A 14,167-nucleotide genomic window follows, 5' to 3' on the forward strand; every position below is an offset into this window, starting at 1 on the left:
GTTTAGCAATTAAGAGTGCTGCCTGCTTTTGCAGAGAAGCAGAGTTTGTTTCCAAGCACATGGCAGACTGCTAGGAACTGTCTGCACCACTAATCCCAGAGGATCTGAGCCTCTCTTCTGTCCTGTGAAAGCACCGCTCTTAATTAAACTTAAGTTACATAGAAGTTGATATGAGGAACAGATTTTTTTTTTTAATTTAAGAATGTAGAGTCCATTTTATTGAAAGCACAATTTACATCATGCAAAGAGAAATATTCTTATCAGCTGGATACCCTGGAAGGAGCAATTGGGGCAGTGTGGTCTCTCACTTCTGCTTCCCTGGGTGGTTTATATCATGGTTTGAACCTCTGTGGGAATAACCAGTAACCCTGACCACAGTAATAGGTTGCAGTGTCTTCAGGCTTCAGGCAGCTGATCTTGAGAAAAAACTGTGTACCTGATCCACTGCCACTGAACCTTGATGAAATCCCATCTGCCAAGTTGGATGCAGTATAGATCAGAATCTTAGGGGGTTTCCCGGTTTTCTGCTGATAGCATAATAAACTTTTGCCAATGTCCTGGCTTGCCCGGCATGTGATGGTGACACTTTCTCCCAGAGATCCGGACAGGGAGGCTGGTGTCTGGGTCATCCCAATGTCACATCTGGTACCTAAGATTTTAAAATTAAAAATAAATTCCATTACAATTAATCCTGCTAGAATAGAACTGTTGCGGAGACCAGGCTGCACTGACCACATTCTTATGAATACATATTCAGTGATGTCTTCATTACCGATTAATCCAGAGCAGCAGTGACCCCAGAAGCTGAGTGAGAGCTGTCATGTCTGTGTGTGACCTGTGTGAGCCTGCTTCTAGAACAGGGTGTTCCCTGAATATGAAGAAGTCCCTCTGGGAAATGGGCTGTGCTCTGGGTGCAGGCAAATCAGCAAAGTCTGGGCACAGCCTCAGGACCAATCAAGTTGGTGACTCATCACAGACCAGTGGTTCTCTTTGTATCAGACCAGAGAGAAAGGACAGGTTTGTTTCTCAGGAATGTGCTTCTCTTTGAACAACAAATAATGACACCAGTATATGAGTTGTAGCTTATTTAGATTTCTGTCATGCTCAATGTAGAATTAAATTTACATTTTAATGGAGAGGAGCACAAAATGTGTGGTGAAAGAAACATGTGAATATGAATGTAAAAACAATACATGGTGAGCTATAGCTGTAGTGGTGTGCGGAGTATAGCCCCACTTGGAGTAAAGATATGATGAACTTAGTGTGAGTTTGCATGAAGAGTTGAATGGGAGGAGTTTTACAGTTACAGGCAACCACTGTGAAGAAGATAGAGATTAGTCAGGGTGAGAATGACATGAAAACTAGGTTTAAAAATGATGATGGACATGGGAGAGATGTCAGAAAACCTTGGTAGATAGATCTGTAAAGAAATTGATTGACATAAAAGTCAATCAAAAGTGTGACTTGGGGTGGTGGGAGGAGCTGATGCCCTCACATTCCACCTTGGATTCCTTAGATATGGACAGACTCTGAGCTGATTTTCCCAGCAAAGGAGAAAGATGTGGAAAGCCTCTGCAGGCCATGCTGAGTCCATCACCCAGGATGATGGGAGAGCCGATGACTGGGAGACTGACTCTGATTTTGTGAAAGATGTAAGTGAAAAAGAACAGAAACGGGGTGCCAAAACAATGCAAGGCTGGGGCACCAGGAACACATCAACATTCACAAGCTTCAAGGGAATGTCTTCCAAGAACACCAGATGCTCAAGGAGAAGGAGCTGGAAATGGGACCTAAGGCTTTTCACGGATATGATGGGAAGTTCAGTGTGGAACAGGTTAGGATAGATAGATCAGCGGTAGGCCTTGAGTACCAGACAAATCTTTCCAAGCATTGCCCACAAGTGGACTCAGTCCAGAGCTTTCGAGGCAAGTCTGGTGTCCAGATGGACATGGTGAATCAGTCTACTGTAGGCTTTGAATACCAGGGGAAGACAGAGAAGAATGCCTCCCAGAAAGACTACTCTAGTGGCTTTGGTGGCAAATAAGGTGTGCAAGCTGACCATGTAAACAAGAGTGCTATGGTCTTTGACTCCAAAAGCAAGATGGAGAAGCATGAGTCACATAAAGATTACTCCAAAGATTTTGGTGGCAAATATGGGATTGACAAGTACAAGGTGGATAAAAGCGCTGTGGGCTTTGAGTATCAACGCAAAACAGAGAAGCACGAATCTCAGAAAGACTATGTAAAATCCTTTGGAAGAAAGTTTGGTGTCCAGACAGACAGACAGATAGGACAAGTGTGCCCTTGCCTGGGACCATCAGAAGAGGCAGCTGCATGAATCTCAAAATGACTAAGCCAAAGGATTTGGCGGGAAGTATGGGGTACAGAAGTATCAGATGAACAAGAATGTATACACCTTTGAAGAAGTGGTCCAAGGGCCGTCTGCCTATCAGAAGACTGTTCCCATTGAGACTGTAACCAGCAAAACCAGAAATATTGGGTGGTAGATGTTAGGAGCCATCTGGGATAGACTAAGTCTAGTGTAGCAGATGGTCTTCTTGGAGGTGCCCCACCTCTTTTGTATGCACTGTCATGGTTGAGCTCTATGAGGCAAGGTTCCAAACAGACTTCATCTCAGGAATGTTTCTTGCAGCTGATATGCCCTGCCTGTCATGATTATATTAATATAATAATCCCTGGTCATTAGCCTACTCTATAAATTAGATATAGATTAGCAAAAAGATGAACTTTCATGAATTAATGCTGTTCAGATGAATTAATGATTCTATAGATTTCCTGATTTGATTCAAATAATTTTAGGAAGAAAGTTTTAAGAGATGGCTTTAGTTGCTTTGCTAGAAAGATGTAATAAAGTTAGGCTAAAAATAGAATGGGGCCACTCCTCATAATAGTAGGTAATGGCTGCATAATAAGAAATACAAGAAATACAATGAGCTTCCATAATCACACTAAAAAGAGAAATGGGTTTGGGACAAATTTGTGTTCAAAGAAAAGTATTTAGGTACAAGGACAAACAATAGGTGTACACTATAAGGAAAGGCCATGCAAAAATTGTTTGAATTTATAATGAATATGTTAAATGGAACATTGCTTTGAAGTTAATATCAACAACCTTCTGTAATTCTCATTTTATGTAACATTATATTTCTTACATAATTTTCTAATGAACGTTTGTCTAAGAAGGTATAAAAAGGCCAGAGAAACAAAGTCATTGGATGGTTTGTCTTGGGGGCCTCTGCCTCATCTATGCATCTAACCATCCATCCATTCACCCATCTATCCATCTGTCTATCCATCTAAATGTATATGTCTGTTTGTCTATATGTATGTGTGTAGGTATACATGTATATGTAAGAATACATGAATACTTGTGGAGTGTATGAGAGAGTTGTTTTGTCTCAACAAAAATGCGAATATGTTACTGTGTAAATGGGAATGTGAATGAAATGTGTTTATGAGTATTTGTGTCTGTGCATATTTGCTTGTATAAAGCATCTTAATTCTTTTCCTTTCCTTTCTCTCTGGTTCACAAAGAGTTAATCAGCCCTAGACAAAGAGGCTTTTGACTGCCTGGCCAGAGAATGAATCACTAGTAATAAATTCTTTACCCAATCTCCCTGCTGTTAACAACAAGGGTCAGTAGATCTAGAGGCCTGTGACTTCTGGCCTCTCAGTAACTAAAATTCAAGCTAGGTATACATTATTATATAAAACAGCCCTAATTTCTCACAAGACCAAGTCTCTTCCCCCTTGGCTGCTTCAGAGAGGACCCAGACGGGGGCTAGGTTCACAGTAGGTGGAATATAGTTTCTCTTAGCTACACCTGCCACAGAACTGAGATAATCTACAGAAGCCCATCATCTGCCTTATTATCTGTGAAGTAAAATATTTGCAACATACCTGTTTTATACTAGAATTAGTGCAGTGTCTGGGCTCCTTCCTCTGGCTATCTACCCCTTTACTTCCTTCATGAAGTTGCAGTCTCATGACATTCTATCATTCTTTTCAGATGTAAAAAAGTATGATACCATAGAACGAATTGGCTCCATCTCTGTCCATGCTAAATTGGTCCTTCTTCACATACTTCTGGATGCCAGTTTTCCAGGACATTTCAATGTCTAAGAACAAATAATCCTACATTCCATCTACTAGCTAATTCTTGAACTGCTGTTTAAACATCCAGGACATCCATATTGTGGTAGCCATAGAAGTGTGAAGAATGATGAGATTATTCTGAGGAAAACATTATGAATAAGGTTTGTCCAATTCTAACGTACTGGGCTAGGTCTCTGAAATGTGGTCTATGTATTCACTACTGAAGGAAAATGACAAATCACACATTAAGTTTATATTTATTTAGTGTGGAGTCAGTACAAGTCCCTAGAATATTTCCAAAACAGTCACAAGAACTTTGGAGATATGAAGTTGACAATGACATTGGTTCACAATCAGTAACTTCAGAGGAGTGATATGGTCTAGTGTCTCAACTCTAAGCTGTGGATACTCACATAAAGGGGTGAAACACACAGGAACATTTTTGTGCATGCACACACATGCTTTATATATAACAGTATTAACAGTATTGTATTTATAAAAGATGGACAAAGGAAACTTCTCAATAATCAATGAAATATCACATCTTGCTGGTCTTTTCATTTCTTATAAAAATCTTTTTAGATTAGTCTGGAAATATTGGGTGTCAACTTTATTATGTCAAATATTTTCTCACAGATTTACTGACATTATTTCTTCCTACAGACTTCAGGTTTCCTTATTTGGAAACTCTCTATGATTCTAACCAGCACTGTCCATTCATCTAGATTATAAAGAATCCATGAAGCAGCTGCATGAGCTCTATGATTGACTCTACACAAAGAAAGGAAGAAAGAGCAGGCATGATAGCTGTTATACTTCATCAGGAAAGATCACTCTTAAGGACCAGACTCCTAGAATTTACTTTTCTCCACCTGTAACTTAAAGAATTGTCAGGACCTCTAGTTTCCACCAACTAAATCTGAGTATGAAATTCACCAAGACCACTCTCACAGCAGTGGGCAGTGTTATGACGCATAACAGTGATCAGAAACTATAAATGTCTCTTGTCCCTATTGTAACAGTTATTGGCAGTTGCAAGGTGAAATTTGACTAGTAAGACATGTATTACTGCTTCTCCTAATAGAAAGATTGATAAAATGAACACAGAGTTGAGTCTTTGTCCAAGTGAAGCCCAGACAATAATGGTAAATTGTATTGTGCTCAGCAAGAGCAAGTGAACTAAATCAAGACTATGTCTTCCTGTGTATAAAAGACACCATTAAGAAGAATTGTATAATCTATCACACGTGAATATGTGCAGAACTCACATATATGCAACCCAACTTCTCCTACTAAGAAGTTAGAAAATATTAGGCAGGTATGTAACTTAATTAATGCACTTTTTGCCCACTGTGGAAAGAATGGTGAGTTAGAGCCTCCATCATTGAGTGAACTCATTCTGTTTGTGCACTCCTCAAGTTCCAACCTCAAAAGTAGAAGATAGAGTTTCCAGAAGTTCCAAGTAATCTTCCAAGACAAGATTGATGCCAGCCATACATACATGCGATCTGGACATTATATATATTTTAAAAAAGCTCCAGTTTTTAAGGACAGTAAATTGTAATGACATGCATTAAAAATAGTTGTTAGTGGAATAGATAATATATTACTTCCAACACATACATTCAGTCCTTATTTGAGTTGCATCAGATAAAACTGTAAAATGGAAATAGGATTAGACAAGAATACAGTTAATATAACTAATCTTTGGAATGCCCCAAGCATATATTTGATTAGAACTTATATTTGGCCATCATGTGGCAAGACCATCCAGTATAAAACCCTTCCACATTTCTATGATACATTGTAGACTGTTTTATACAGCTTACTAAATATGTTACATTGTGGTATACTAGTGTTTATGTGGTGGCTCTGGGACTGTCTTGTATTGCTTCTTCTGCTTGTTACTGCATCACAGGGTCAAGTATAAACACTAGAACCACAAACCACATTGTAGCAAGAGGTTAAAATAAGGATTGTACTGAAAAAGTAATGTATTCAAATAAACACTTTCAAATTATTCAGTTGAATCACTGTATGTAGGAAAATAATTGGGAATCTCTGACTGTAAGAGTATGTACATATGTGTGTACATCCAGACTCTAAAATTTAAAAACCTAATTATATAGTATTATCAATCTACAATTTCATTAATAGAATGAAGAAAATTTATTGTGTCACAACTTGGCAGTTTTACAACTTTTTATATTGGTGATTGTTAGGCCAATCCTTTCTTTTTTTTTTTTTTTCAGAAGTGCAAACTCTGTAAAAATGTAGCAAGATACTATTATTATGTATACACTATTATGTTCCCCATGCCAATAAAAAGTGATAGAGTATGTGGCTTTCATTGTTTCAATTTTTACCCCATATACACAGACAGTCTTTGAGGAAAGACTAATGTGGGCAGAACTTCAACTCCTCTCTAAACTGGAACATTTTTTAAAAATATGAATCCTAATGCTCCATATATATTCTCAAAAGCCCAGTGACATCCTCCCTAAGATCAGGGCCTGGATCGGGAAATCAAATTCATAACTCTCAAACATTCCTCTATGCAGAATAACTCAATGGTGCAGCCTTTGGTTATCTTATCCCATTATTTCCTTACATATTTTTTCTTTTTCTTTCTTTCAGGGAGGGGCTGCTTAATGTCCTTGAGTAAGATTCAGACCTGCTTCTGTTGCAGATGTATTGGGAGATTCTATCACAAGTTAGTAAAGCTCTTGATCATACTGAATCTTCTGAGAGGGAAATAGCCAGTTCCTGAGAATACAAAATGTATTTTTGTTGTGGTTTTTAGAATGTTGTGAATGGGATACTGTCCTGTTGACAGAAGGAAGTGTAAGCTGCATCTGATGTGCTGCTCTTCATGAGAGTAAGAGGTCCCAGATGTTCTTTTCTGGTCCAGAGTATTTCCCATGTGTTTTTTTCTTAGATAGAATTGATCTACATAGATGACAAGTAGTACAGAATATGGGATTTTTATTCCCACCATAAAGCTCAGCCGAAGATTACTGGAATGTACATAGGAAAACCTGAGGCCCCAGATTTGCCATACCATTGTCCTGATAGCTGCTCACCTAAGGGTTAACTAATCCATCTGAGTCTAATTAAGTGGTTCTGAGCCCAAAAAGATCTCAAAAGAAGAGTGCCAGTGTGTGATCTGGAACTGGAACTCAATTATTTTCAGTAATATTACCACAGAAGTTACATGCAGAAACCCCCCTTTCTAAACCAGAAAGAAACATAAATATAAATTTTATAGTATCAATCACAAATCTATCATTGTGCCTCATGCTGATATTTAGGAGGGCCTTGGACTTCTGATATTCCTGAGCCAAAGTTTTTTTTGTCATAGATAGGAGTATCTGTGAGAAACTTGTCTGCTCTCTCTGAAGATAGTGAGTTTTCTGGGTCATCTACTCTCTAAGTCTGTGTCAATGAAATGTGCTCACCACAGTCTCATACTAGTGGCCAAATGCTTGAAAACATTTGTGGAGGCTTGGTAGATCAAGAGACTGGGTGCCTCTTTCTATTATTCTCATTGTTATAATGGTTGTCAGGACTAAGCATGGCTACTTTGACAAGATAAATGTGTGATTGTACTACCCTCTGCTGGAGAAGTGTGTAATGTTTCACAGATACTATATTATAATGGGGATACATCAAGTAAAATAATGTAGTTCAGCAATATTATGAGCCAAAACTACATTGGACAAATTTTTATATCAAACAACCTAAGCTGAAATGTTCTCAGAAATTTACGTTGGTATAAAGTGAGACAGGATCATCTAATATAAAGGTATTTAATAAAATACTGTTGGAAATCTCTTGAAGTTCATTATATATGCTATATTACAATTTATTATTGCTTTGAAGTGTAGATTGTTTCCAATGCTCAGTAGCAAGGATGCGTTTACAATTATAAACAAGATTTCTATTGAGCATACCACCAGCTTTCAGAAAATAATAAAGAAAAATTCAGTTGAACCAATTTAAATCATATCATAGGAAATTGAAAACTGAGTATAAATGTTTACAAATTATTGTGTGTTCACAAAACACTAAATCCTATTTCACACTCAGATAGATAGAACTAGTTATGAGTAAATGTGTAGTTCTTAGAAAAATCACTATGAATAAATAATTCTTGCAATTTCTATATGTATTGGAAATGTCAGGTTTTGGTTTCTTGTCAAACTTCATTAAAAGGCAAAATCAATGAACACTGGGAAAAATATACCATTCAAATAAAAATTTAAGATTTAAGTCAATGAGCATAAAATAAAATGACTTTATAATTATTTATATTGTTAATATGTCAGATTATGTAATACTAAACATACCCTTGAAGTATAGGACCTTGTCTGCTATATTACTTTGAGTCATCCAAATATAAAGTTTGTTTTGAAAATAACATAAAAATGTGTAAACATCCTATGAGACTAGGGGCAATGTAAGGTGGAATGAAAAATGAATTTCATGTCCTTTTAGTCTGTATGATTCCAAAGAGGATAGCAAAATAGAATTGCAGTTTAAACTGTTTCTGAATTATTCCAGGTGAGTGAGGTGAGGGGGCCTGTATGCTTGCACCTGAAACCTGGTCTGCACATGACAATTGCAGTTAAAATGTACTGATCTTCCTGTCCCAGTACAATCATGTTTGAGTTTCGTATATTATCAGAAACACTAATATAAACATAGTAGTCAAGCATTAGTGAAAATGCTAGAGTCAGCAGTCTTCATAGTGTCCTTGATGGATGCATAAGTGTAAAGCTTGTTTTCTCTTCTTCTTCTTCTTCTTCTTCTTCTTCTTCTTCTTCTTCTTCTTCTTCTTCTTCTTCTTCTTCTTCTTCTTCTTCTTCTTCTTCTTCCTCTTCTTCTTCTGATTGATAGGGACACGGGGGGAAAATTCAATTTTATATCTTCATTTTTTCCATAGCTCAGATGTTTTCACTGACATTAGCCTAGCAGGAAACAGACCCTCTCCTGAAGATGGAAAAAGTGACAGATGTCTGTGCTTGGGTGATGTCTTATCACACTAAGAGTGAAGAATATAGCAGTAATAGCACGTCATTGACTCTGCAGCACACACACACACACACACACACACACACACACACACACACCATAGCATATATCGAGAGAGTTGGCTAAACTTCCACCTCACAGTTGGTTGACTTCCACCTCACAGCTCCAGGGGTGTACTGTCTAGTCCTCAGAAATATGATGTCAGGGAGTGGAGCTTAGATGAGGCAATGTGTGCTTACTCATCTCCCTTCTTCATAAGAAGTGACACTTTAGATTCTAGACAGATCTTCTGGCATGTTTACTTCCAGCCAGTTTTTCTTGAAGTCTTGAAGCAACTAATCATGCTTCATATTAATAATTCCTGTCAAACATTACACATTAATAAATCATTAAAACATAACAGAGAAAGGTAGACTATAGATGTTCACAAATCACTGCATTTATTTAATTGTGGGGTGTTAAAGAACTGCAATCTTAAGTAATTTATATCTCTGAGTAACAAACACAATGAAGAAATGTGGCATTAACATTTGTATGATCAATAATTTTCTTATATTTTAAAGAGCATCAGTGATAGTCATGAGACAGCTCAGAGAATAAAGGCATTTGTAGCCAAGCCTAAGAACTTTGTTTCATTTTCTAGAATTAACATGGTAGGAGAGAACCAACTTTCCAAAAGTTGTTGTATATCTTTCATTTTTACCATGGCACATGCTAACCCTTGAAATAAATACAGAAATGTGAATATGATAAACATTTTAATAAATGACAAAAAATGGCCTGTCCTGGGACCACTGCAAATGATTTTAATAATATTGAAGGCAGTACTATTAAGTAATCAATTTATTTTTATAAATGGGAACAATTTCAAAATGACAGATAAGTCATAATTACAACACAAAATATTCACTACTATAAGCCATACATTTTTGTAGGAAGTTAAAAACATGATAGCTCATACTCCAAGATTTACAAGGCATCTGTCAGGTGCAAAAAGATGCCCTCTATTTCTTATTAAATAAATTGCACAACAAGGCTCAGGTTCAAATCAAATGGAATATTTTCTCCTGACTAGTTTTGTGTAGCAAATTGCCTGCTCTCTGCAGGCAATTTGTAGTATTCTGAGATATATGGCACCCTGAGTTGAGCCCACCCAAACTTGAAAAACACCTAGCTGTGCCAAGACTGTAATATTTGCATATACCTAGTGTAGAGAAAGTCTCTTAAGCAACACTTGTCAATAAATATTCTATGTCCAATGTCCTGAGGCAAGAAATAGGAGATAGGATTCTGGCAAGAAGAGAGGATTCTGGGAAATAATGAGCGTACAAGAGAGATTCAAGGCAGAAGTTGGAGGTGATGATTATAAAGACACTAAGGATGAAGCTGGTCAGGGCTGAAGAAGAGGGAACTGACCAAATTGTAGATATAGACTAGTGTAAATTGGTTAAATATGTTATGAGCTAGTCTAAGAATGAGCCAAAGCTTATGGCCTAGACATTTATTAATGGGTATTAAATTTCATACAGAAAAGCAATTAGTTTGAAAATAATAAAGTGAAGTCTTGAAAGAAAGTATTTTCTGTGTTAGAAAAACACAATTACAGAGGGCGTTTGAATCCCACATAATTTTGTTTCAATTATCAGCATACAAATAATTATATTTGTTGTAATCATTGCAATTTTATGTTTCCTTTATAAGGGAGATGAGAATAAAGCAGACTTAGATAATAAAAGAGCTAGAAAAAAAGCTATTCTAAGGTACAAACAATAGAAAAAAATTGGACATTCCTTTGAATCATAGCCGATTATCAGTTCTATCTAAAGCCTACCCTGCCACCTAGTGACGAGATTGAAAAATGGCAGTTTGAATAAAAAAAAAACAAAAGGGGGGGGAAAAAAAAACAACATCAACAACAAAAGTTAAAGTGATGTTTTCCAGCTAAATTAAGGGATTTTACCTCAGATGGAGAAAATTCACAAGGTTATGAAAAATTTGTGTGTCCCACAGAGGCACTGGAATTAAAGATATTTAAAGAAGCAGCAACAACCTGTGGCTTACATTCACCCTATGTGGGACAAATACTTAATAACTGGAGATCAAAAAACACAAAAAATTATATAATCCCAAAAGATTGAGGAGATTTGATGACAACCAACCTAGAACCTGTCCTTAACTATGATGGCTAATATGGGAAAAAATGAAGCTTTAATTATGGAGATGTGAAAAAGACTAGCAGCATTGATATTGTCAAAGATCCTTAGAAGGTGAAGATCAGTATTCTAATTTTATTTTTTTATTTTATTTTTTAATCTATTTTTTGGCTTTTTCGAAACAGAATTTCTCTGTATAGCCCTGGTTGTCCTAGGACTCACTTTTCAGACTAGGCTGGCCTCAAACTCAAAAATCTGCCTGCCTCTGCCTCCCACGTGCTGGGATTAAAGGCGTGCACCACCATCACCCACCAGTATTCTCAATTATGAGTACAGATTATGTACTAGGAGCTTTGCCCTGGGTATGTCCTCTCTGGAAAGGCAGCTAATTGAGGGGTAGAGCATTGGTAGAGGTGAGACTTGGTCTTTCAAGAGTATTGGTTGGTTGCTTATTACTAAATAATATGTATTCTCCTTGATTATTTTTTCTGGTTCCAGAAGTCAATGGATTCAAAAGATTAACACCCTATTATTAAATATCATGGGATTAAGTAAAGAGGTTTCCCTGTGGGTCCTTGGTGCCTCAGACCCAGCAGGGGAGATGGGATTTCACTAACTCCTTGTCAGGTGTTAAATTTACTCTTGCAGAATGAAGCATAGAAACACACCTGCACTAGTACTCCCTATACCCTTGATGGGCCCAACTACTTATCTCATACTTACATACTTACACATACATATCACACTCACATATGCATATAGAGCAAAAGCCCAAATGCCAGCATTGAAAGAACTCACTCATTCTGGATGAATAATAATCTTCAACCTTAATTGCATAATGAAAGAAAAAGCTTCTAGCTGTCTCTTGGAAAATGAAACAAACAAACAAACAAAAAGTCTTTAAGGAAAAAGCTGTGCTCATCCCCCTTTTTAAGAACCTTGCTGTTTAAAAAGCCTGTCCCGTAGTAAGGAGAACCTGCTCCCTCTCAGTGCTCTTCCTGGTCCACTCTCTTCCTTGGCTCTCATCTGCCTAATTTCTCATCTCTGTAAAGTTTCTATTTTGCTTTTACTGTCCTTCTCCCTATTCTTATTCTGCTCTACATTAATGTTATCATTGCTAGTTATGGTACTTTCACAGGACACATAATCTCATGGTCTACCAACATCAAAATTCGTAAGTTCACACATGAATTCAAGTCATAAATTGAACAAGGAGTTTACAACAGGGATGTTTACATGCATTTTCATTAAGACTAGTTATCTAATTAGCATTCCTTACCTGCCTTGAACTCCACTTGTTCACTGCGAATTTGAAACTACAATATTTATATCTATGTTAACACTAAAGATTTGTATAGATGAACCTAGTCAATATTTTGTCTTCTGTCCTTGCACCTGCAATAAATCATTCAGAGCCTTTTATGGCCTTAAAGGCTGTATGGCCTAAAGGAATGTATTCTGGGCTTTCTATTTTAGCACAGTTAACTAGTAGCAGTTAAAGAATTGCAGGCACCCAGTTTCAGCTTTCATATTACAGAAAGCTGTAAAATTTTAGCCTTTATTATAAAAGGTTCAACAATTACTAGTGTAAACTTAGGAATTCTTATAGAACCATCTTTACAAATTAAGAAATCATCTACTTTTTTCTATATAGCACCACTCCAAGACAGTACATTTTCTTTGATCTTCAGAAAATATTACCAATAAGGTGAACTAATTATCAGAAACTGTTATATTAGTTTAATAATTACAGAAAAAGAACATGAATAGCAAGGATCAATCTTGAAATGTTGGCCCTCTGGTCTTGAGTCAAAGGGCTTATTCATTGCAGTTCCATGGTGAATTATCTCAGGGTGTTCACCTAGTAGGCTTAGTCTTTCCATGATGGCTCCTGATAATTATGTTTAAGAGATTTATCAATTTTAATTTCAGATGTATTAACATTTGCCTATGTGAATATATGTGGACCCCACACATTCTAATACCTCTGGAGGTCACAGACAACAGCTATGCTGGATTGCTTGGAACTACAGTTACAGATGGTTATGAGCAACCATGTGGGTGTTTGAAAAAAAAAATAGGTCCTCTGCAAAGGAATAAGTGTTCTTGATCATTAAACCATCTCTCTTCCTCCTGGTTACTTTTTTAATGTAATGTTTATTTATTTATTTTTTGAGCTTACTCACACCAAGTCAGATCCTAGTCTTGAGATCCATGCTCCTAATAAGCCTCATTCCTTAGGGCTGATAATGTGGCAGCATCTTTAACAAATTAAGACCCATGCCACCCTTTCTGAATTTTTAGAAATAGTGAGACATGTACATATACACATATAAGTATATGTATACACACAGCAACACAGAATGTATTATAGACATCAAATCAGGGATTGATTGAACACAGGGAATTCATATCTCAATAATAATATGTGAGAGCTGTGTGGTATATGATGTTAAGATGAGATTTCTGATAAGGTTTAGAATTTAGATACTTGATTTCAGCGTCTTGCATATCCTTTGCTCCCCACCCTGCCTCCCCGACCCCTAAAGAGGGACACAGACAACATGGGTCTTTTTACATTCAGCTTCTCCCTGTAAATAAAGAATTGGGAGACAAAGGTACAAAGGGTTACTGACCAGGTAACTCATTGATATAAAGTGAGAGATATAATCTTTTGATACTTTAAGATGGTATAAAGATATATTGCTTTAATAATTCTTACAGGATACTCATATTCTGTCTAACATGGGCTCCATGGGAATATTGGATTTAAATCCTGGTTTGACAAGCTGCCTCTTATAAGCAGGTATAGAAAGGAAAGGAAAAGGAAAGGAATGGACAAAGGAAAGGGAAGGGGAGGGGAG

General features: G+C 36.9%; 1 pseudogene and 1 gene segment (V, D, J or C); one reads left to right on the plus strand and one right to left on the minus strand.

Moving 5' to 3' along the window:
* Positions 1 to 332: 332 nt before the first annotated feature.
* On the minus strand, positions 333 to 737 carry LOC110315039. The segment is given in 1 exon segment: positions 333 to 737. A coding segment is annotated over 1 exon segment (405 nt).
* Positions 738 to 1,529: 792 nt separating this feature from the next.
* On the plus strand, positions 1,530 to 2,507 carry LOC110315040 (annotated as a pseudogene).
* Positions 2,508 to 14,167: the final 11,660 nt, after the last annotated feature.

The sequence above is a fragment of the Mus pahari genome, unplaced genomic scaffold, assembly GCF_900095145.1.
Source record: "Mus pahari unplaced genomic scaffold, PAHARI_EIJ_v1.1 scaffold_5842_1, whole genome shotgun sequence".
Lineage (NCBI taxonomy): Eukaryota > Metazoa > Chordata > Mammalia > Rodentia > Muridae > Mus > Mus pahari.